Here is a 22392-nt window from a genome sequence, read left to right on the forward strand (position 1 = left end):
ATTTAAAAGGATGTTCCTTCATATAAGAAAACGAATTCAAGACGGAAAGAATTCAGCTACTATGAGTGGGAGACGACATAGAGGGGGTTTATCGTTATGGTTTTCGTTTTACAATTAACATAATTGTGTAAAAATGTAAAATAATATCAGTGTGCTGTAAACTATATAATGATAAGCATAATGATATAATCCCTCTATGTTAACCAAGATGACACGGGGTAAGTACAATTTGTATGTAAACATCATTGACTAAACTTACCATAAGGAAACTTTTTTTTTTCAATTTTAACAGTGACATGTTTATAAAGGTAAAACCCTTAAACAAAGTAATCTCACCATATCAACACACCAGATTAGCTAGCATTCTACACAGTAATTTCGCTATCATGGAAATATATAATTTGATCATACTTAAATATGACGTAAAACGTTTCTTTGTAACCATTTTTGCAGTAGTTGACGTCAATGAGTAGGATCTTTCTGCCACATCAATACCCCTTCTGTTATCAAATGTAATATGATCATTTATTACTCTGTGAAAACCACACCCCGATAATCCTGACGTGTGACTTCAGTGGCTGGTCGACTCCAGAGACAGGTATGATGTGTCTGATGTCTGAATTACCTGGCTGTAAACATTTGGTAAGGTGGCAAAGGTTTATGTATGATTCATCAGAAAAATCCGCCATCTTTCCTTACCGCAATATGTATATTACCTTGTCCTAACTTTGTTGTGTATTTTATAACATCATATTTAATGAATATGAAGATGCTCCATTAGTATATACTGTCTTGTGATATAATGTCAAATACGTGATTTCTACTTTCAGTTAAGAAACGGCGGGTTCATTACACACTGGCAACAAAGGTTTTGCAGAACAAATAAACAACCAATAGTATCCTAGTATACATCATGAAATATAGTACCATAATAATACATAATATAAATTTGAAACAACAATTTATTCTGTGTACCTGTCTTATATACATATATCCACCCGCCAATTCCGAGTTAGGTGTGATTAGTGATACGCTTACATATCTATATTGTATATAATGGTCCGGTATTTATTTCTTTATTTCACAGTTTAAACAGAGGCGGAATGAAACATTGTCTGAGATTTATTTCTAATCATTTCATTTCATTCAACCATGGTAGACTTACTTGTATTGAGACGAAATGGATTTTATTAAACCTGATGCCATTATCCGTGTTCGTATTGTTATTAAAATCGTATTCAAAACTGATAGCATACAAATGAAATTAATCTATTCATATGACTATGCACTTTTCTTCATATTTTTGTCCAATGAGATATTGATGACTTTGTAATATGTAGTTCTAAAAATAGCACGTATAGGTAATAAAAACTATAAAACAAAATATTCACTGATCATTTTAATCACAATATGTTAGACATTTAGGTTATTACACACATATAAAATCACTCGGAAATTATGCTTCCTGGTTAAAACAAGCATCACCTTTTCCCCATCAGATCGTTCAACTACTGTATTTTAAATAACCCTGTAATACGTACATCTTTATTAATATGTATTTTGATGCCTTAACTGGCGGCGTGATGAGGACTGTAAATAATTCATTTATTGTTTGCTAGGTTTGTGTGTTTGTCTATATTTTCAGTAGAATAAATCTAAAGGGTAATGTATATTACGTCCCTGATACAACGTTTTATTACATAATCATAGAACAAATGAGTTCAAGTGTTCAACGTTGATAATTGGTTAAGTTATAAGTCGAATTATCTCCCTTAGACCAATAACTTTGTACACAGATGCATCTTGCATTATTTAACAAGAAGTATAGGTAAATGTTCCTCTCACAATTTATTATTATGTAATATACAGAAAATACATTTTATCAAAAAATAAATATTTATTTGCCTTTGGCCAATAATTCTATATTGCTTTTATAGATATTATGGATTAAAGCTGTTTAGCTCTAGAATTAAACATGATTAGTAAATCTCTGTAAAACTGATCTGTCACAGGCTTAAGTAAGAAAAAAATAAGTTATTTCTGTTAGCTAAGCAAAAACGTTTGAACGATATAGTGTTACACTTCATTGTATATTATATTAAGCAACACATCGACTGACTTCTGACAAAAATTATCACTCCACATCCGGACGAACTACTTACGTTGTACATAAACATCACATATTGTTTCATTACTTAACCGAACACAAGTCGAACTAACATATGGAACATTATAGAAATCACTACTTACTAAGCCAAAGCATATATATTATTTCAAAATTAAACAAAATCACATTTTATGTACCAATAATTCTCAAAGAGTACTGTTTTGGAAAACAATACAACCTAAAACAACATGTACACATGTATATCACGACATTTGAATACTAAGAAAGAATGTTGTTTCAGAAAAGTTATTAACACACATCGCCACCGGATACTGTACATGGATACTATTATATTACGGTGAGAACACCTCTGTATATATGTATAAAGATCCCACTGGGTACAAAGACCACTTTTCTCTTATCCCTTGGATTATAGACAGGTTTGTATAAATTATGTGTTATTCATTTAATAATTTATAATACTGTTAATCATCTACATGAGATATGATAACATTGGAATGTCACTTGGTGGAGTATTTGTCAATATATCACATTGGGGCATCCAGTCAAACATCCGAATTGTTTATATAGTGGGTTACATGTACGATTGATTGATTTTCTCTTCTTTAATCTACATATCTCTAGACTGTTATCATACCGAATGGCCCAAGCCTGACGACTAGAAGGAGATGTTGAATGAGTAAAATCAAATGATAGCGATCGCGCCCTCCAAAGAAATACTTGCATATTGATAAAAAGTAAATATGATGTCAATTTTAGGCGCAGCACCGCTCGTACATCAAGATGTAAGCGTTGCTGTCGTTTGTTGCTTCACGCTCATTATAATCTTGAACCATGGAATCACTGACGTAAAACCACTTTTCCCCGTGGTCATCACGTGGTGGCGTTGCATCTTGTGATGATTGTGTCGTGTTATCACTATGGTCCTGCCAAAACCTCTTAATATCATCTTGCAATGACTCCGGATCCGTCCAGTCTCTTTGCAAGAAGTTGTTGTGAAGTGCAGATGCATTCTGGGGACTGGTTCTGACGTAAGCAATATAATGGCCGCCATGAATGGATCCGCTGTGACTGACAACGCCATACAATCTGTACCATGTTCCAGGATTCGTATTCACTTCCTGATAAAGTATATACATGTATTACACATTCTTGCTTTTACAGTTTTGATATATCGAATCATTGTCAGTCGTTCTTTGGAAGTACTTAAGGTCATCATTACAACTAGTATTATCATAGGATATGCTAGATAAGGTAAGAAAGATCGGACTAGTAGGAACAAATATTCTACCCACTGACAATAGATGGCATCTGCTAAATGTCAGTTTAAAGACAAAATACTGCTTTGAAATGGCCCCCCGGGGATGATGATAGAATTAAACTACATTATGAAAATTCCATTTTGCGTCGTATTACATGCCTACTCGTGTTGGTAATAAGTAACGTTTGAAATAACACTTACTGCTAACATTCTATTCACCAATAATGCCTTGTGTATGTCCTAAGGACTTAATTTACCTCGATTCCTCTGAGAGCTGAAGAGCAGAACGGCGCTACATCCAGGTATTTTGGATAGGTCACCGTCTCGTTTAATTTCCGCAAGCCACCATATTCATCCTGTAAAAGTATTATCGAGAATTTAGGTCGGAAATAGATTATAACGATAAATGCGTTAGAAATAGATGATAACAACAAATAGAAAAGGAGGATGGAAGTGGCCATACAACATTGAAAGTGTTAATATCATACTGAATAAGACGGAAGATAGAAGGAAAAAGAGGGAAGTGTCCTTACCCTTTCTATCTTGTTGATATGGATAACAAGTATCGGTGGGAGACCGATGATCAGCAACTTCTTGTGTGTTTTCTTCTTCCCTGTATAAAAAGATTTGGTACCAAGAGTCGCCACACAATTAAAAAACGTAGTATATATTAAATACATGTAATTGATAACATATCTGAACTAAAATTTTATTCTTATGATAAATGTTAACATTCTTTATAATGCATTAGATTTTTTAATGTCTAGAACTTCAAAACGTCCTCATAACTTTATTTGTATCACAATAAGTTTTACTTTTAATCGAAGCACTTTATCTTTCTCTTCTCGTGAAAGTCAACAGATTTGTGTTCCTAATTCGATTTTAGTTCCTTTTTCCCCTAAAGGTATCAAATGATTTCGCATATCTCACAGGAAATATATTTGTGTGATTATAATATAGCATTTCACGAAGCGTGTAGTTGCTTCTTTCTATTGATTTTTTTTCAATATGTTTTTAGGGATTTTTTTTCAATTCTATATGCATAAAAAGAAAAGAAAAATTACATACCTTCTTTATTAGAGGAATCACATATCCGGCATCCGATTAACTCTTCATCCCAGAGTTCCTCTTCCGTAAGTTCCAATAATCCTCTTTCTAGGTCAGTTGGATCATCCCGCATTTTACCGAAAGGCTCGTGTTCAAGTATTTTCTTCTCAAATTGGTTCTTAAAAAGGTCATCTTCGTCATTTTCGAATGATTTTCCATTAGTCATCATATCAACATCCTCATCATTATCAGTATCATCGTTGTCAGCTGTTCCGTATACTTTAGTAATTCCAGTATTATTGGATGACTTATAATCTGCAGATATTGTGACAGCCCGTGTTATATCGGTGTGTGCCTTTGAAGGGGCAGTGAGAACAGCGATTGAATTATATGTTTTAATCATTGGAGGTGTTTTGTCTTTCTGCTCAGTCAAAAATCTATCTTCCGTGTCAGGAAACTTACCATCAACAGAGGATGTTTCCTTCTCTTTAGTCGAAAGGTCTTCAGTTGTTTTTAATGACTTATTAAAATCGTGGGTGACGTTGCTCTGCCCATTTGAAAAGCCTTCAGTTGGTAAGAGAGCATGTCCACCCGAATGACCTTCCGTGAGTGTCGAAGTTTCTGTGTTCTGTCTATTTGAATGATCTTCCTTCATGTCAGACAACTGATCATCAGATGTTGCTGTATTCTGTCTATTGGAATGATCTCCTTCCTTCGTGTCAGACGACTGATCATCAGATGTTGCTGTGTTCTGTCTATTGGAATGATCTCCTTCCTTTGTGTGAGACGACTGATCATAATATGTTGCTGTGTTCTGTCTATTGGAATGATCTCCTTCTTTCGTTTCAGACGACCGATCACCAGATGTTGCTGTATTCTGTCTATTGGAATGATCTCCTTCCTTCGTATCAGACGACTGATCATCATATGTTGCTGTGTTCTGTCTATTGGAATGATCTCCTTCCTTTGTGTGAGACGACTGATAATAATATGTTGCTGTGTTCTCTCTATTGGAATGATCTTCCTTCATGTCAGACGACTGATCATCAGATGTTGCTGTGTTCTGTCTATTGGAATGATCTCCTTCCTTTGTGTGAGACAACTGATCATAATATGTTGCTGTGTTCAGTCTATTAGAATGATCTTCCTTCATTCCAGACAACTGATCATCAGATGTTGGTGTGTTCTGTCTATTGGAATGATCTTCATTCATATCAGACGACTGATCATAATATGTTGCTGTGTTCTGTCTATGGGAATGATCTTCCTTCATATCAGACGACTGATCATCAGATGTTGGTGTGTTCTGTCTATTGGAATGATCTTCATTCATATCAGACGACTGATCATAATATGTTGCTGTGTTCTGTCTATGGGAATGATCTTCATTCATGTCAAACGACTGATCATCAGATGTTGCTGTGCTCTGTCTATCGGGATGATCTTCCTTCATATCAGACGACTGATCATCAGCTGTTGCTGTGTTCGGTCTATTGGAATAATCTTTTTCTTTCGTTTCAGATGACTGATCATAAGATGTTGTTGTGTCCTCTCTATTGGAATGATCTTCATTCATGTCAAACGACTGATCATCAGATGTTGCTGTGCTCTGTCTATTGGAATGATCTCCTTCCTTCGTGTCAGACGACTGATCATAATATGTTGCTGTGTTCTCTCTATTGGAATGATCTCCCTTCATGTCAGACGACTGATCATAAGATGTTGTTGTGTTCTGTCTATTGGAATAATCTTCTTCTTTCGTTTCAGATGACTGATCATAAGATGTTGTTGTGCCCGCTCTATTGGAATGATCTTCAATCATGTCAAACGACTGATCATCAGATGTTGCTGTGCTCTGTTTATCGGAATGATCTTCCTTCATATCAGACGACTGATCATAAGATGTTGCAGTGTTCTGTCTATTTGAATGATCTCCTTCCTTCGTTTCAGATGACTGATCATCAGATGTTGCTGTGTTCTGTCCATTGGAATGATCTTCCTTCGTTTCAGATGACTGATCATCAGATGTTGCTGTGTTCTGTCTATTGGAATGATCTTCCTTCGTTTCAGATGACTGATCATAATATGTTGCTGTGTTCTGTCTATTGGAATAATCTTCTTCTTTCGTTTCAGATGACTGATCATAAGATGTTGTTGTGTCCTCTCTATTGGAATGATCTTCATTCATGTCAAACGACTGATCATCAGATGTTGCTGTGCTCTGTCTATCGGAATGATCTTCCTTCATATCAGACGACTGATCATAAGATGTTGCAGTGTTCTGTCTATTTGAATGATCTCCTTCCTTCGTTTCAGATGACTGATCATCAGATGTTGCTGTGTTCTGTCCATTGGGATGATCTTCTTTCGTTTCAGATGACTGATCATCAGATGTTGCTGTGTTCTGTCTATTGGAATGATCTTCCTTCGTTTCAGATGACTGATCATCAGATGTTGCTGTGTTCTGTCTATTGGAATGATCTTCCTTCATGTCAGATGACTGATCATCAGATGTTGCTGTGTTCTGTCTATTGGAATGATCTTCCTTCATGTCAGATGACTGATCATCAGATGTTGCTGTGTTCTGTCTATTGGAATGATCTTCCTTCGTTTCAGATGACTGATCATCTGGTGTTGCTATGCTCTGTTTATTAGATTGATATTCTTCCTTCGCTTCAGATGACTGATCATCAGACGTTGCGCATTTCATATCATTCGAAACGCCGTTGATTGATTCAGGTGATTTCCTGTCTGATGGTTCGTCGCTACACTTATTCGAAAAACCTTTAGTTGCATCATCAGATGGCAATCTTCTAGACTCAGGATGTGATTGGTCATTGTGGCCATCTGAATAGACTATAGTTGTTTCTGGTGTCCCTCTACCACCAGGAGATGATGAATCAGTGTGTTCAGAGAAAGGGACTATAGTTGTGTTTGATGGTCCCTTACTACCAGGAGATGTACCTAGGTCATTAGAAGTATGTGTTGCTTCTGGCAAGAGAGCAGCAATTCCATCCGATGACTCTCTTATAGCTGGGTGTACTGTGCTGTTTGACTGTTCATCAAATGCTGTCACGATCTGTTCATTTAAAAGGCTATCTGCTTCTTCAGATATTGTGCCACTTCGTCCATTTGAAAGGCCTGGAATTAGTTCACTTGATAAAAATGTAGGGTTTTGGAAAGATCCACCAGTAACATAGCTATCATTGCCGATATTTGTCGTTTTGTCTTTGTTGGGTTGCTTCGTCGTTTTTAGTCGATGTCTATTGCGTTTTTTTGAAGGCTTTCCATTTTGCTGACCATCTGCAGGATTACATTTTTCACGTGGACTTTTATGTTGTTCATTACAACTCTGCAGACAAGGAAATTACACTTTTCATATTATGGATACTAGTATTTCAGATAGTATTTTCCTTTTCACTTTTCATTTAAGTTTACAAGTAACAAAAACCGACACATAGGGTTGTATAGTGTACATATATAATGTATAATCACTACTAGCTCGTGGTTATTTAAACAATAATCTGTATCTATTTTCAATGTTATTGGTAATCAATTCACAACAATAACATGAACATAAGGAGCATTTAATATATTGAAATATATGTCATTGGTACTTGTTTGCAGTATATTACCAATACAGTTGGCTTTGGTTTGGGGACCGGGACGCTCACACTTGTGAACCTTTGGAATGATAGCTCCACCTATAAACATAAAAAAATTATCAAATTATGTTTAAATTTGTATTACATAATGGGATCTATTTAAATTTAAACATGCTAATGCCTCTGATTACATTATGACATCATTATCGTAAATATATTAATTGTAATAATAGAAAATATATAACATTCAGGTCAATTTTGAGTTATGAGGAGTGGAGAGTCAAATTCCTCATTGTCCCCATTTCGAGAAAATAATATTATGTAATTACTATATAGTTATTTTTATTCGTGAGGGGGTTAAATTATAGCACAAATTAAAAAGATAAAATATTGTTATTAGTATTTTTAAGAAATAATAGTAATTTATGTGCTGGTATGAATTTTTGAAAGCGAAGAATATATTCTTTTGACATTTGCTATTAACAGAGACATCGAAAATATGAATATGATATTTTCATTGAATAAAACATTTTCTGTGACTCATAGGGAAATCACCATAATATAACGCCTATATTTATATATACATGCGGCTACATATTGTCTGTGTACTCAGGACATAGATATACCGTCTATAGTTACATACATGCTGACAAGAGTCGTAATACCACACTGTGATAAATGTTCCTGTAAGAAGCCGTGATACATTAGATTGTTCCATCAGGATTTCATTGTCTGAAGAAAAAAATAATTGACGAAAATGTATGAAAATATCTTAAAACCAAGCTAAATGATGAACAATACATATGTATGTATACAACAGTGTTAAACCAGAGATACACATCCAAGTAGGGTTATCTGATCTTGTTGTTTTTATGAGAGGATAAGATTGTATACCGTTATTTAAAATCGGATTGCATTGTTCATCGATATTTTTAATTCATTGTTGTGGTAAAGTTTCTATTATGGATGAGAAAGTGACCAGAATTTCCTCTCATTCAATATTTGGCTTTAAATTAGGGGAGAGCGGGGATAGTTGAGCCATTTTATGCATATTAAAGCTCTTCGAAAAATTGGCAAGGGGAAATATATTTATTTAATTCTATCGTAAAGTGCACATATGTCTCTTTGATTTTGTATGTTAAAGGTATTTTCTTTGGCCTCCATATTACAATAATAATCATTACAAGTTCTCAGTTAAATGGCTCAACTTACCCCGTGTCCGGGGCTACTTGAACAACCAACCGGGGTAAGTTGAGCCACACACTTTCCGCGTACCAAGGACGCCGTACTTATAAATCTTTGCCGCGAACCTATACAAATATTGTTGACGTTACTAATAAATTAATAAAAGTATTCTAATGATATCTGATATCTGAATATGTATATATTGCTGCACATGTATAGTATTCATAAATCGTTAGCTTATTATTAACCAGTATTTTTTTGCCAGCTTAAGTTTACTTCATATACATGTACCTTGTGTAAGGGTGTGTGTGTGGGTTTTTTTTAAATGGTCTATGAATATTGGGTTTTTTTTTGTTTTTTTTTTTGTTTGTCATGATATAACAAAGAAAAATGTTTCAACATGACTGATTTGGATAGGGATCCATAAACATTGAAATGTCAGTGAATTGTTTGGTAACAGTGACGACGATACAACAATAGTCCTAAAATGAATTGTCATATTCCTTTGGGACTATACCTGTAAACTTTTATTTAATGGAATAAATCTGTTATTTCCAATTAAGTTCATAGCACAATAATTTATTTGTACCCAGACCTATCTCAACCTTTCGGCTACCACGGCCCTAGTGTGTAAATTCGGATTGATAATTATATAAAGTTCTTTGAATGCAATGCATACCTGTCCTCTTCTTGTGTTTCACATTCTGCAAAACACAATTTGAATTATCAGTATTGTTACTTTATCGTTATTATCATCATATTTGGATAATCAATCAACTTCACCAGGTTTGCGGAACCTAGAAACTGTTTGTCGATGATAATGTTGTCATTGCTTATTCCTTTACTTTCGCTGATTCTTACTACCGCGTTATATACTTCCTCTATCGAATTTATAACCCATATCAAATAGATACTTAATCATCATAGATACTTAGTTGGGAGATTAACACAAACAGGCGTACTGTGTCAAGTATCATCGGAAAATATTTCACTATTAATTTTGAGAAACACATGCTATGAAAAATATCAGGAAGTTATCTCCCTTACCCCTTAACTTTACAATTCATGTTTGTTTTAATTTGCTTTATCGACTATTACATTAAAAAGAGACACAAGACAGGCTAATACATGTATGATGTTCACTCCTTGTGACATTTACCATCTTTGTTAATAAAATGTTTGAAAATTGAAATGGAATATATAATTTATTGAATTACAGTAGTATGTATTCGTGTTGAGAAAAGACATTATTAGCTGATGAAAAGGTAATATATATATAATGTACAAGTTATCGTACATACCTTACATGGTACATGTAATAGCCTTGCTCCATCTTCTATTCCGCCAATCAACGTGTTGAACATTTCAAAACTATCCTGTTGTCGATACCCTTTAAACTGGTCATTACTAAAGACATAAATAATAATGCTCATATTCAAAAGTGAATTAATTACAAAAATTCTCCATCCTGTTAAAACTTATCACATATCGGTATGAAACGTTTTGTGTTCATAATGTTAAATAGGCTCATCGGTTAGCCTGTAGTCAGACAAACTGTGCATATACATACATTATCTTATTAGCATGACAACATTAAGTATTACACTGTCTTCATATGGATTCTATGGTCTATACAGAGCTTTGCAGATAATCTCCATACGATGATTTAATCCACAAGATGGAACGGTGATCAGTTGACGCTATCATGTCAATATTAGTGACGTCATAATTCACGTTTTGAGTGTCAGTTATATCCTCATAGCCTTCACTTTGCATTTGTTAGTTTGTTAAATAAAACAAGCTATTGAATGTAAATATTAAATATTAAAACATGTTTCATTATTGTGTAAAGCTTTTGTTTTTTCTAAATATGTATATATTATCTTAAAACGAAATTGTAATTTCATCAATAGCTATCCTAACTTCTTCAAATAAAATGATATAAAATCATTATTAAATAACAAATTAATGCTACTTCAAATTCTTTATTCCTTACAGGCGCCTGGCTTCTTGTAATATATTAGCAAGCAATTCATGTTCCACTGCACCTCTCCTTTCTCTGTAGACGTTGTATAGAAGCAAAAACAATCGACCCAGCACACTCTTCATGATATCTTGCTGTTGATCCATAAAGAATACACGTATGACCAGATAATTATGTAAGTCCAAATAATAAGTCACAAACTGGAAAATGTATCCTATATATCAAAAATATTCCATACACAATCTGTCCTATAAGCATTGTCTAATTCCAATTTAACGTTGATTACATTAGGATTTACATTATCAAATTAAGTACAAATTTTACCGTTATTGCCACCGTCAGTATAGAAACTGTCGAATATAAGATCAGTTGTTTGATATATATATCAATACTCTCAATGCAACAAATATACTATCATACAAAACTTTTTACTGCGATGTTTACATTTTCTTCCTCTATTGACTTCCATAGCTGTTCTTTCATCATCTGGCCCATTAACGGTGTCCAGCAAAGAACCTACAAAATTTATTTTTTTCATCTATAGATTGTGTTTTTTTCAAACAAACGTTTGATTACATGATACTCTTATTGAACAAAACTAAATGATGTAATGGTTTCAAAAGTAGTTCTGGAAAATATATCAATTTTGCTTAGTGCTTAATATCTGCTGCTCTTTACAACATATGTTTTTTTCTGTGTTAAATAAATGTTAATTGTAGGCGTCAAAAACCAAAGGGTAAAAATGACATTGATGTTACTTTAGAATGTAGTCTCATGGTAAGGGAGACAGATCAAGATTTTTTCAAGCATTTGAATGACCGAGATTTGATTAATATCCCTTTTCTGAAGTTTGAATTTATGAATAAATCATTTTATTAGTTTTAAATATAACAACAGTAATTATCCCATCAACCTTATGTTGATATTTTATGGTATATATATATATTGGGTGGTGACAGTTCCATATGTATTAAGGTAATACATAAGTAACTTTTTGGCGCTCTTTAGGCCGCACCTTCACTTAAAACTCTTTTCGATAAATAATTTGGGTTAAGTCAAAATAAATACTTTCGGCCACCTTCATAAAAGGTGAGCCATTTATCTGCCAAAAATCTTTGTTGCGTTGTTTATTCTTGATTATTCATCTTGAGTAAACAGAGCTTGCTGCTTTAATAATAGAGCATACAGAATTGAGGGATACAAAGAAGTGGTCTTTCGATGTTTGTATACGAATAAAGAGAAAAATAAAAAGTCTATGCAATGGACAACTTTTTTCAGAATTCGTATTTCCCGCTTTGGATTTTACGCTTTGGTTGTTTGATTGGTCATTTTATATCACGTAATCGTCATATACGTAACGGACATGCGCATATGTCATTCTTCGCTGACAGAAAAAAATGTAAGACACCATTTTGTTTGACAAAAAATTTGTGAATTTCCCACCCTAATCCATTTCCCTGTTGCTCAATATGTTATGTACCAATACACTATGTTCTACTGATAGCCATATGAATGTGTGTCAACTTCTAACTATCTTTTTGCATTATTATCCATCCTTGCTCATTATGTTATGTGCCAATACACTATGTTCTACTGATATCCATATGAATGTGTGCCAACTTCTAACTATCTTTTTGCATTATTGTCCTTCCTTGCTCAATATGTTATGTAAACAGATGTGCCATTTGTAATTATTATTAACAGAGTGGTAATTGTTGGTGTTATCTTACGGTGGTGATGGCGCTCTTTATGCCGCATCTTCACTCACAATTATTTTCGATAAATAATTTGGGTTAAGTCAAAATAAACATTTTCGGCCACCTTCATAAAGGGTGAGCCAGTTATCTGCCAAAAATCCTTGTTGCGTTGTTTATTTTTGATTATTCATTTTAAGTAAACAGAGCTTGCTGCTTGAATATTAGAGCATACAGAATTAAGGGATACAAAGAAGTGGTCTTTCGATGTTTGTATACAAATAAGGGGAAAATATTGATTAAACATTGTTATTCATTTTAAAACTAAATATTTGACATCTAGGCTATATTATAACAGGAAAACCTACCATGAATGTATAAAAAGTATATATGTAAGGGGAGATACCTCTATTGTGATTAACGTCCTTTGCAATGAGAAATGTTTTATGGTGTTGAAAAAGGCTTGAAAAATTGTGGTATAAAAGCAACTAGGTCACTTTTTTGTATCACTTAAAAATTAATTATGACGAGAAGTGAAGCATTTTTTCTTGAAAAACCGTTGATATATATCAAATCAATATCATAGAATATTGTTAAAGATTTTTATTTACGGGACGGATTTAGTGCAGACTAATGCTGGGTTTTTTCATGTGTAGATACTACTCGAAAATGACAAATTTGAGTATTGATTTAAAAACTTTGACAGAAGATGCATAACAACATATTTACTTCATAAAACAAATATAAAAAATATTGTACTACAGGAATATTTTGGGGAATGTGAGACTACCACCTTAAGTTCATATAAATTAAATATTACAGTAAGACTGATTTTTTCTTCTGCATTTTGGCAGACAAATATTTCAAAATAAGTAAGTATTGGTAGTTATTATATTCAATGATGTCCGATCTTAACCTGATATGAAAATATCGTTAGTGATTTGTTCATAGTGTACGTATGTTTTATACATAATTGATAACATACCTGAAGCGTTGAATTCATATAGCACGTGTTGCCAAGATTAGGAAATCCCTGGAAATAAAAAAAGTTTTGCAAATAAGGTAAGGAAGTCTAGCATTATGCTATGTTTTCAACTATTCACTGTTGTGGATGATCGTAGAAAATGTATTACAGTTGTTTTACAGGAAATGCTATGGTGAAACAATAAAATAAAGACATACATACCTTTGGCATATCACCACTCCAAAAGTCAAGTCTCTGGCATTCCTCTAGAGCTGTACAGAAATTCTGGGATTCCTGTAAAATTAACAAGAGGCCCATGGGCCTTAACGGTCACTTACGTTCGAATACAAAATAATACAAAGACATATAAATACAATATATTGGCCCATCTGGCCCTTGAAGTCAGTCAGTGATGTTATCAATTTGACATTATAATCTATGAAGAGTATTCAATTCCATTACATCTGCTGATTCAGAACCCCTTTTAGTATAACCCCTCTGATCCCTAGGGGAAAAAAACGCTATTTTCGACTAATGAAAATATCCAAGTTTTACTCATTTCCTATTAAAACTCAGTAGATAATTCTCATCAATGTGTTTTTCTGTTATATACTATATTACATTTGACCCCTCCCCAGGTGAATATCTGAGACCCCAAGACCATGAAATTCACAATTTTTGTAGAGGGCCTTCAAATCTTTTAATCTATGAAAAGTGTTTCGTTCCATTAAGTTTGTAAATTTAGAAGAAGTTTTTGGCAGAATCCCAGTTAAAACGGCCCCACTGTAAAAACGGCCCCAGTCAGAACGGCCCCACTGCAATAACGGCCCCAGTCAAAACTGCCCCGGGGAACATATGTTTATTTCAACTGTATATTAAGCGTTGATTTTGTTTATGTTATTTTTGAAGAATTTATATATTATCTAATACATTATAATGATAGAAAAATACTAAACACGGCACTAATTTGTAACTTATCATTTCATTATACATGAGCCGTTCTCTTCAAAATTTCAGTGCATGTTATCATAATTCACATAATTAAAACTTATTTTAACGTTTTTCACAACTAAGAACAATACATTTGCTCAAATTCACTAAATTTTTGACACATATACATTTGATTTCTAATAGTTTAGCAAATGTTTCACATACCATCTTTTGGACGTTTTCTATTTAATTGATGAGAAAGATAATCTATTTCTTGTAATTTCTTAGATACTGAAATGTGAGCTACATGTGATCGTTTTGTAAGATAATATTAATGTTACAAGCAAAACTTACCACATATTTTACAGTGAACATTTAGAAGACAAATGTATATAATCAACACACTGAACATGTTGGAAAAAAATATTGCAACACAAGATTTGAATATATTTATTACTTAAACTGCATTTTCAATATTTTCCGTTTGTCAAAATATCAAAAACTCCTACTAAACAAGTAATGTTACAACTAATTTCCGAGTTAAATAGCACTTCCCTTTTCAACAATATCTTGTCTCAAGCATACATGAATCGATGAGAAATCAATACTAAAAGTATTTTGAAGACATTTTAAATTGATTTCTTACTTGAATATTAGATCTATCAAACGCTGGTTGAGATCGTGAACGTTAAAAAAAATTGTATATGTAGGTATAAATTATTAACCTAACCAACCATCTTTAATAAGATAGACAACAAACACGTTCACATTCATTTAATTTTACTTGTAAATAATCTCAATGTGTTCCGTCATAAGCTTTGTCTTATATCTGCCTATATAAAAGTGAGGCCGTTTCGACTGGGGCCGTTTTAACTGAGGCCGTTATTGCAGTGGGGCCGTTTTAACCGTACTCCTTAAATTTTAGCCATTTTAGCCCTTCCTGCCTCTGGGGGGTCAACTAGCATCATCAATAAGAATATGGTGTTAAATTGCTATGTCAGACTAATACTTCTAATAAAGTTGGTTGACAGATCCACAAAATTACATTAGTTTTCTACATAAATTTTTATCATCATCTGTCTTTTTTCATCTGTCAAATGCAATAGTAGAAATAAACGACCCAATAGTTGTTTTAATGTTGTGTTTGACATTACTTGTTTAATAGCACGTTTTTCGTCACCAGGTGCCAACTTTTTCTTTTTGTTCCCTACAGTATATTCCGGTTCCTGTGATTCGGGCCGTCCCTGTGATTATTCATATAACAAACAACTAGTTTTCAAAATAGAATCGCATACCACACAACAGTGTGCATATAGAAGGCAAACAATTGTAGGCACTATAGAAACATTGTTAAATCTAATTGCTATCTAGATAATACAAAAAAACAACAATTTAAAACAATGCGAAGCAATTGAAACAAAACAGCAAATGTGCGTTAAGATAAAGACACATGGGAAAACATGACATGTATGTCGCAAGAAAAGACTATTAAAATGACAATAAACATCACTTACACCTAGGTAGGTACATGTAGGTAGGTGTTTTTGTAAGTACGTACGTACGTATGTATGTATGTACGTACGTATGTATGTATGCATGTACATGTATGTAGGTAGGTAGGTATTTTTGTAGATAAATGCATGCATGTATGGATGGATGGATGGATGTGTGTGTGTGTAGGTAGGTAGGTAGGTATATATGTAGGTAGGTAGGTATGTGCAATTACTTTGCATGTGTGTATGCTGTGTGTCGACATGTGTGTGTGCTTTGTGATGCTTGTATAATGTATTATGCGTATTAAAAAGGAAATTAAATAAGTGTAAAATATAGAATTAAATTGTACCGGGATTCATTTAAAGGGACAATTCAGTCTAAGAGTACATTAAAATTGCACAGATATCGGAGAAAAACGAGTTCTTATAGAAATTTGATTAGTTGGTTTAACTGTGATGAGCAGAAAAGCCCACTGTAGTGAAATGTATAGGAAATTTTCAAACTCGCTTACTGTCCGACATCCGAACCCTGGCCCTTGCCAGTGTAGTAAAGATTTTTTTTTTTGTAAAATCGCTCTTACAGTAGTGTGTTTACCTTATCAGATGCATATCTAAAAATAATTTTATCTTCAGTGTCTACATGTATATATTGCATTTGTTTAACGTGCAAGACTTTGGTTCGGGTATTGGTACTGCGTACTTTGCTTCGTGGTTTTGTAGCAGAATCAGCCTCACTGAATTGTCCCTTTAAAAAAAATGAATAAGTGTTAAACATAATAGTAGATTGTACCGAGACTCATTTAAAACAGCTATTGAATAATTGTAAAATAAACCATGCAACTAGAACAGCCAAATTACATTACAACTGCACAAATTGTATTAGGGATGTGGTAAGTATTTTAATTCCTTTTTTCCGACACCTAAAAACACCTAAAAGGATTTGGGAGACAAAATGTCCACACAATTATGTTAGTCTTTTTATATAAACTCCTATCATCATTAGTCTTTATTTATCGGTCAAATGTAACAGTAGAAGTTAACATAGGTTTTAATGTTATGTATGACATTACTTGTTTAATAGTACGCTGTTTGTCACCAGCTGCCTCCTTTTCCTCTTTGTTCCCAACAATCGGTTTCTGTGATTCGGGCCGTCTCTGTGGTTAAGTATATAACATACAACTAGTGTGAAATAAAAAAAAAACTTTACCACACAACAAACATTTTACAGATAAAAAACATACAGTGTTAGGCACTATAGAAATTGCCAATTGAAAGCAACAGAAATTCAACCAAACATCAACCAAACACAGAGCAAAGCAAATGGATGATACAATTAAACATTCATGAATGACATCATGTCGCAAATAGCTATCAAAATATTAAAAATTAACCTTTTTTTCTTGGGGGTGGCCATTGTCGAGACTCAACTGATAGAGTTTTGCGAATCCATTCTAAAAAGATTAAAAATACATTTTAGCAAATGTAGGTGCATGAATTACGTCTAAAATCGTTACAAATAAACTAAAGCAAGTTATAGATTCTTGTACAAAACAAATGAGGTAACTTCGCCACCGCACAATGAATGGTACTAACATACCGAAAAAGATATTATGTGTTGTTATCGTGCTTTATCCGTCGATGTGAGCCGTTAGCCATGCAAACGAGTGTTTTATTTTAAAGCCTACTCCTCATTAATCCCAGTGCGGATCAAATTTAGTGAAAGTAAACTGGTCAGATCCCCAAGGACAGAGGACCCTTAAATTGGAATTTGCTAATGTTTTTATTTACGTTCCTACTCCTCTTTACTTTTTGCATGGACAACAACCAAATATGGTGTAAAACAACATTTGAAGGGAACAATCATATTTAATATAAAGGGCTGGTTCGACCAACAGGGACTGAGGGGACAGGGCTCGAAAAAGGGAAATATTGCTGATATCTGCTTTTACCCCCTGCTCATTCTTAAACCTACAATGGATTTCAGCTAGAATTGGTGGGAAAATCATTTGGAGAGAACAATCATATGCTGTATTAATGAGGATGCTCCTACTCCCAAGGCAGACGGGCGGAGCTCCAACGGCGAACATCACTAGATTTTTTTACATTCCAACTTCTATTTACCGTATTAATCAAATATAGTTTAAAACGATATTTGAAGAGAACATTTATATTTTATATAAATCTGGCTAGCCCGATCCTCTATGACAGAGGTGTATAGCTTGAAAGGTGATTTTTTTAATTTCTTGATTTATATTAGCTTTAAAATTACTACTCCTCTTTACTGCTTGCAATTATAACAACCACATACATGTGTACGGTGTAAACAACTTTTGAAGAGAACAATATGGACAGGACAGAGAGCAGAGAAATCATAAGTTTTGCATTAAAATGTCTGTTCATTTAACGCTTTAATATATTTCAGAATATCATTCGGAGATGCATATGTAACAATCATACCTGATAGAAAATGTAATTGCCCCAAAAACAAACCCCTCCTTCTCCCATTGCTAAAATTCCAACGAGGTGGTAATATCGCAACGATATCCAAGATTTCAGATTGATTTGCTTTATAGAAGTGCAATGATTGTCATCATAAATGATGGCATCAGGGGGTTTCCTAGCCATGACAGTCCATAGCAAAATTCACCCATGTCATATTGTCATACTGCTAGAGGACACGAAAGTTATACTATGATATCGATATCAATATTGTCGATTTAACTTTCCAATAGAAAGAATTCGTGTGGATAATCTATGTTTCTATTTCTTCATCAAATATACATTTATTTAAGCATTAAACTGTCTTTCTATGGCATGCATGGTCTATATAGATGCCAGAGCTTTGCAGACAATCTTCATAATGCGCGCTAGCGCATTATTAGATGATTGTCTGCAAAGCTCTGGCATCTATATAGACCATAGATGCTATAGGAAGATAGTTCAATACTTATATTTACATCATTAACTCATTTTAGGGTCTCTACATTAACATTGTTTAAGCTAGACTAGGAAAACCGTTTATCAACGACGATTTAATCCACAAGATGGAACAGCCATTTTGACGGTGATCAGTTGACGTCCCCACGTCAACATTAGTGACGTCACATTGGTCACGTTTTGGGTGTCAGTTATACCATCATATACTTCACTTTGCCTTGGTTAGTTTATATAGTAGAGGTGACATGGAAATGTAAATATAATTGTTTTAGAATTATTTTCTAGAAAATAATTCAAATAGAAATATTTGCCTAAACAATTAGATTGTTTCCTTTCGTGCTGATCCTATTAAAATTCAATTTATAATATGAAAGAGGAAGCGAAAATGGATTTTACTTTCAGTTTTTATTAAAATGATTAAAAAGTATACTGATCATTTTTATATCTCAATATCAGTTACATTTCATGGATTTGAACACACGTTTACATTTAATCATATAACATACAAAATACAATTCCACTTTACACCGAAAACAAAACATTTAAAGAATTAACAATACATACCTGGACAATCGACCCTACGTCACCCAAATAAGGAATAGTACTTTTAATAAAAAATAATGCTATTAGGATGTTAACTTCCATATCCGTGAGGGACTCCATAACGCTGGTAGGACAGGTAGGACAGGTGAACACTTCTGATACAGCGTATATGGCCACATGGAATCCCCTACTTTCGTTTTAAGTATGATATCATAGTATAGATTTTATCTTTTCGTTCGATAAAGAAATGAAAATCGAAAATATAACGAAACCGAATATACCGAAGCATTTTGATTTAAATAGACATATTAGACTTTAAGAATGAAACATAATCTTACCTTTATGGTTCTTCTATTCCGGCAGAATATCAACAAAAAGCAAATCGTCAGCACAAACATACAAATAACATAATGATGATTTTCTAGTGTTAGTTGAATTATGTTTTTAAACATGATTCAACTACCGTTTAAAACAATTACCAGTAATTATTTTCCAACCTAATTGAATCTCTCTTATAAAACATGTGATATAAGGGATTTGAAACCGAAACTGAAAGTAGAAACTTCTATGGTCGATTGCTGCCAACAACATGTACAGTGTAAATGCAAGCTATAAGCATAGCTTATTTTATGCTGCGACACAACTGTTTTAAATAATTTAATTTATTTTCCTCGTATCCCTTTATGGGGCCTCCATATCCTGTAGGGGGGCCCCTTCAGTAGCCAGTTTAGCTGCTCTCTGATTGGCTGGTTATTTCTAGCCAGTCTATGCGAGAAAAAAATGCAGCAGCGCCATTTTGTCCCGCAGCTTCGTGCATCATTTAATTTAAACTTGGCGATTTCATAGACAATTTTAAGCCCACCCTCAATCCACCCAATTCGTTATCTTTATGTTTATTGCATAATAAGTATATCTTGATGTATTTACCAGAGTGTTTAATTCTGTAGAATTTTGTTATTTTAATTTCTATATGCATTGGCGGAGTAATTCTGTGGAATCCCCTCCGCAGGATGTAAACTGTTGTAATATATTGTGCAATAGTTGTATTTCCACATGATAAATTTAGAAGAATATAATTATATGGTTCTTTATAATAAATTGTCATCTTTAGATGGCCATATTAATTCATATTCTCTTTGAGTCTTATGTGGAGCAAGCATAAATTTGCTTTTATAAATTATATACTAGGAAGGGAGGTGGAAGTTGAAAAGGATTAACGGAATACACTACGAGGGCCGCAAAGAATGCAACCTGGCGATAGGTCAGAATTAATTTATTGAAAGTTTTACTTTCGGTATGTCCAACTTGTGAGCTGCGTTTTGAGATAACCTCATTTAGAAGACACCAGTACAGAACAATGATTGAACTACTTGATAACATGTGTGTATAATATTGAAATTAGTTAGTTTCAATTACTGTTCTGCGTCTATTTCTATAAAGACTGTAAGTGTAGACCCTCTTCATGGGGATTCGGAAACCAAGCCCCGGCGCCCTCGCCATCATCTGAGTTACTACACAAATGTATAAATGACCTGATGTATTAGACATACAAGTGTTTTATTAATATAGGTAATTTTAATTCTTATCAAATAGATATAAAACAGTAATTTAATCTCATTTTCAATATTATACTCACACGTGATGAAGTGTTTCAAACAATCTTCTGTAGCGGTGTCCTCACTGCCTTTCAGACATTGTGTAATTGATTGAAAATAAAATACACCATAATAAACCAAAGCTGTTTTCATTTTTTTCCCTTGTTTTTTTTTTTTTTTTTTGCTTATTTGCATTTATTATCCATTTTTCAAATTATACTAATAATGTATTGTGTTTATATTGAGCTACATAAAATATATATAACAACATAACACACTTCCATAAATCATTTACAAAATCTTATTATTTAGTTATATGATATATCAGTTAGACTTATATCAACACCACTGACTAGACTCCACAGTACTTATGTGGACAGTGTGGGATCTGTTTTCCAAATAAAAAATACTTAGGTCATAAAATATTTTGACAGAAATCTTTAAAGATAGCAGACAGTTACACACATAAGGTGGGAGGCTATTCCATGTATATCGACCTTGGTAAGAGAAAGATCGTTTGAAAGAATTTGTTCTAAAGGATCTTGGTAAATAAAATACATAATGTCGGCAAGATCTAAGACTTGTAGATCATTAATCTGACATCAAAGTAAAAGATTGGTGTTTAGATATGTTAAATCCATGTTGTTTACAACTTTGTACATTAAAAAGTGATATGCTGGTTTTTGACTGATTTCAAATGGTAATTCTACGTACCTATACGATAATAGCGACACGTAAGGTTTGAGGTCTGTTTTAAATTTAGAATTCTAAGTACTTGTACGATTATAGCGACACGTAATATTATATCAGTGGTTAAAGATAGATTACTGAGAAGCCCCTCTACATGTACACAAACTGGTGTGTACAAAAAATGTATATATATATATGTTGATCCTATACACAACCGTACTATGCTTCAAATATCAGCTCAGTTTAAGTCGACACTGATTACATATCAGTAGCTTGTGTGCATATTTAACTGATAATGTGTATGAAGCCAACACTTTGTTTTAATATTAGTTTTCT

At 33.4% G+C, this 22392-nt stretch overlaps 1 protein-coding gene across 9 annotated transcripts; it reads right to left on the reverse strand.

Moving 5' to 3' along the window:
• Positions 1 to 1384: 1384 nt before the first annotated feature.
• On the reverse strand, positions 1385 to 20379 carry LOC138329749 (dentin sialophosphoprotein-like). 9 transcript variants are annotated; one of them, XM_069277039.1, is made up of 17 exons: positions 20110 to 20379; positions 17683 to 17742; positions 17362 to 17445; positions 16887 to 17036; positions 15953 to 16042; positions 14091 to 14162; positions 13890 to 13937; positions 11655 to 11726; positions 11223 to 11344; positions 10528 to 10633; positions 9906 to 9930; positions 8685 to 8773; positions 8054 to 8140; positions 4458 to 7788; positions 3923 to 4002; positions 3647 to 3745; positions 1385 to 3249 (listed from the first exon to the last, which is right to left on the reverse strand). In XM_069277039.1, the coding sequence occupies exons 1-17, from the start codon at positions 20221 to 20223 to the stop codon at positions 2884 to 2886; spliced, it is 4995 nt and encodes a 1664-aa protein (XP_069133140.1). In that variant the 5' UTR covers positions 20224 to 20379; the 3' UTR covers positions 1385 to 2883. The 9 variants fall into 9 exon arrangements, with proteins under 9 accessions (XP_069133140.1, XP_069133158.1, XP_069133152.1 ...); XM_069277057.1 differs by having other exon boundaries at positions 16992 to 17036; positions 20110 to 20378; XM_069277051.1 differs by having other exon boundaries at positions 8072 to 8140; positions 20110 to 20378.
• Between the last annotated feature and the right edge of the window lie 2013 nt (positions 20380 to 22392).

The sequence above is a fragment of the Argopecten irradians genome, chromosome 1 (assembly GCF_041381155.1).
Source record: "Argopecten irradians isolate NY chromosome 1, Ai_NY, whole genome shotgun sequence".
Lineage (NCBI taxonomy): Eukaryota > Metazoa > Mollusca > Bivalvia > Pectinida > Pectinidae > Argopecten > Argopecten irradians.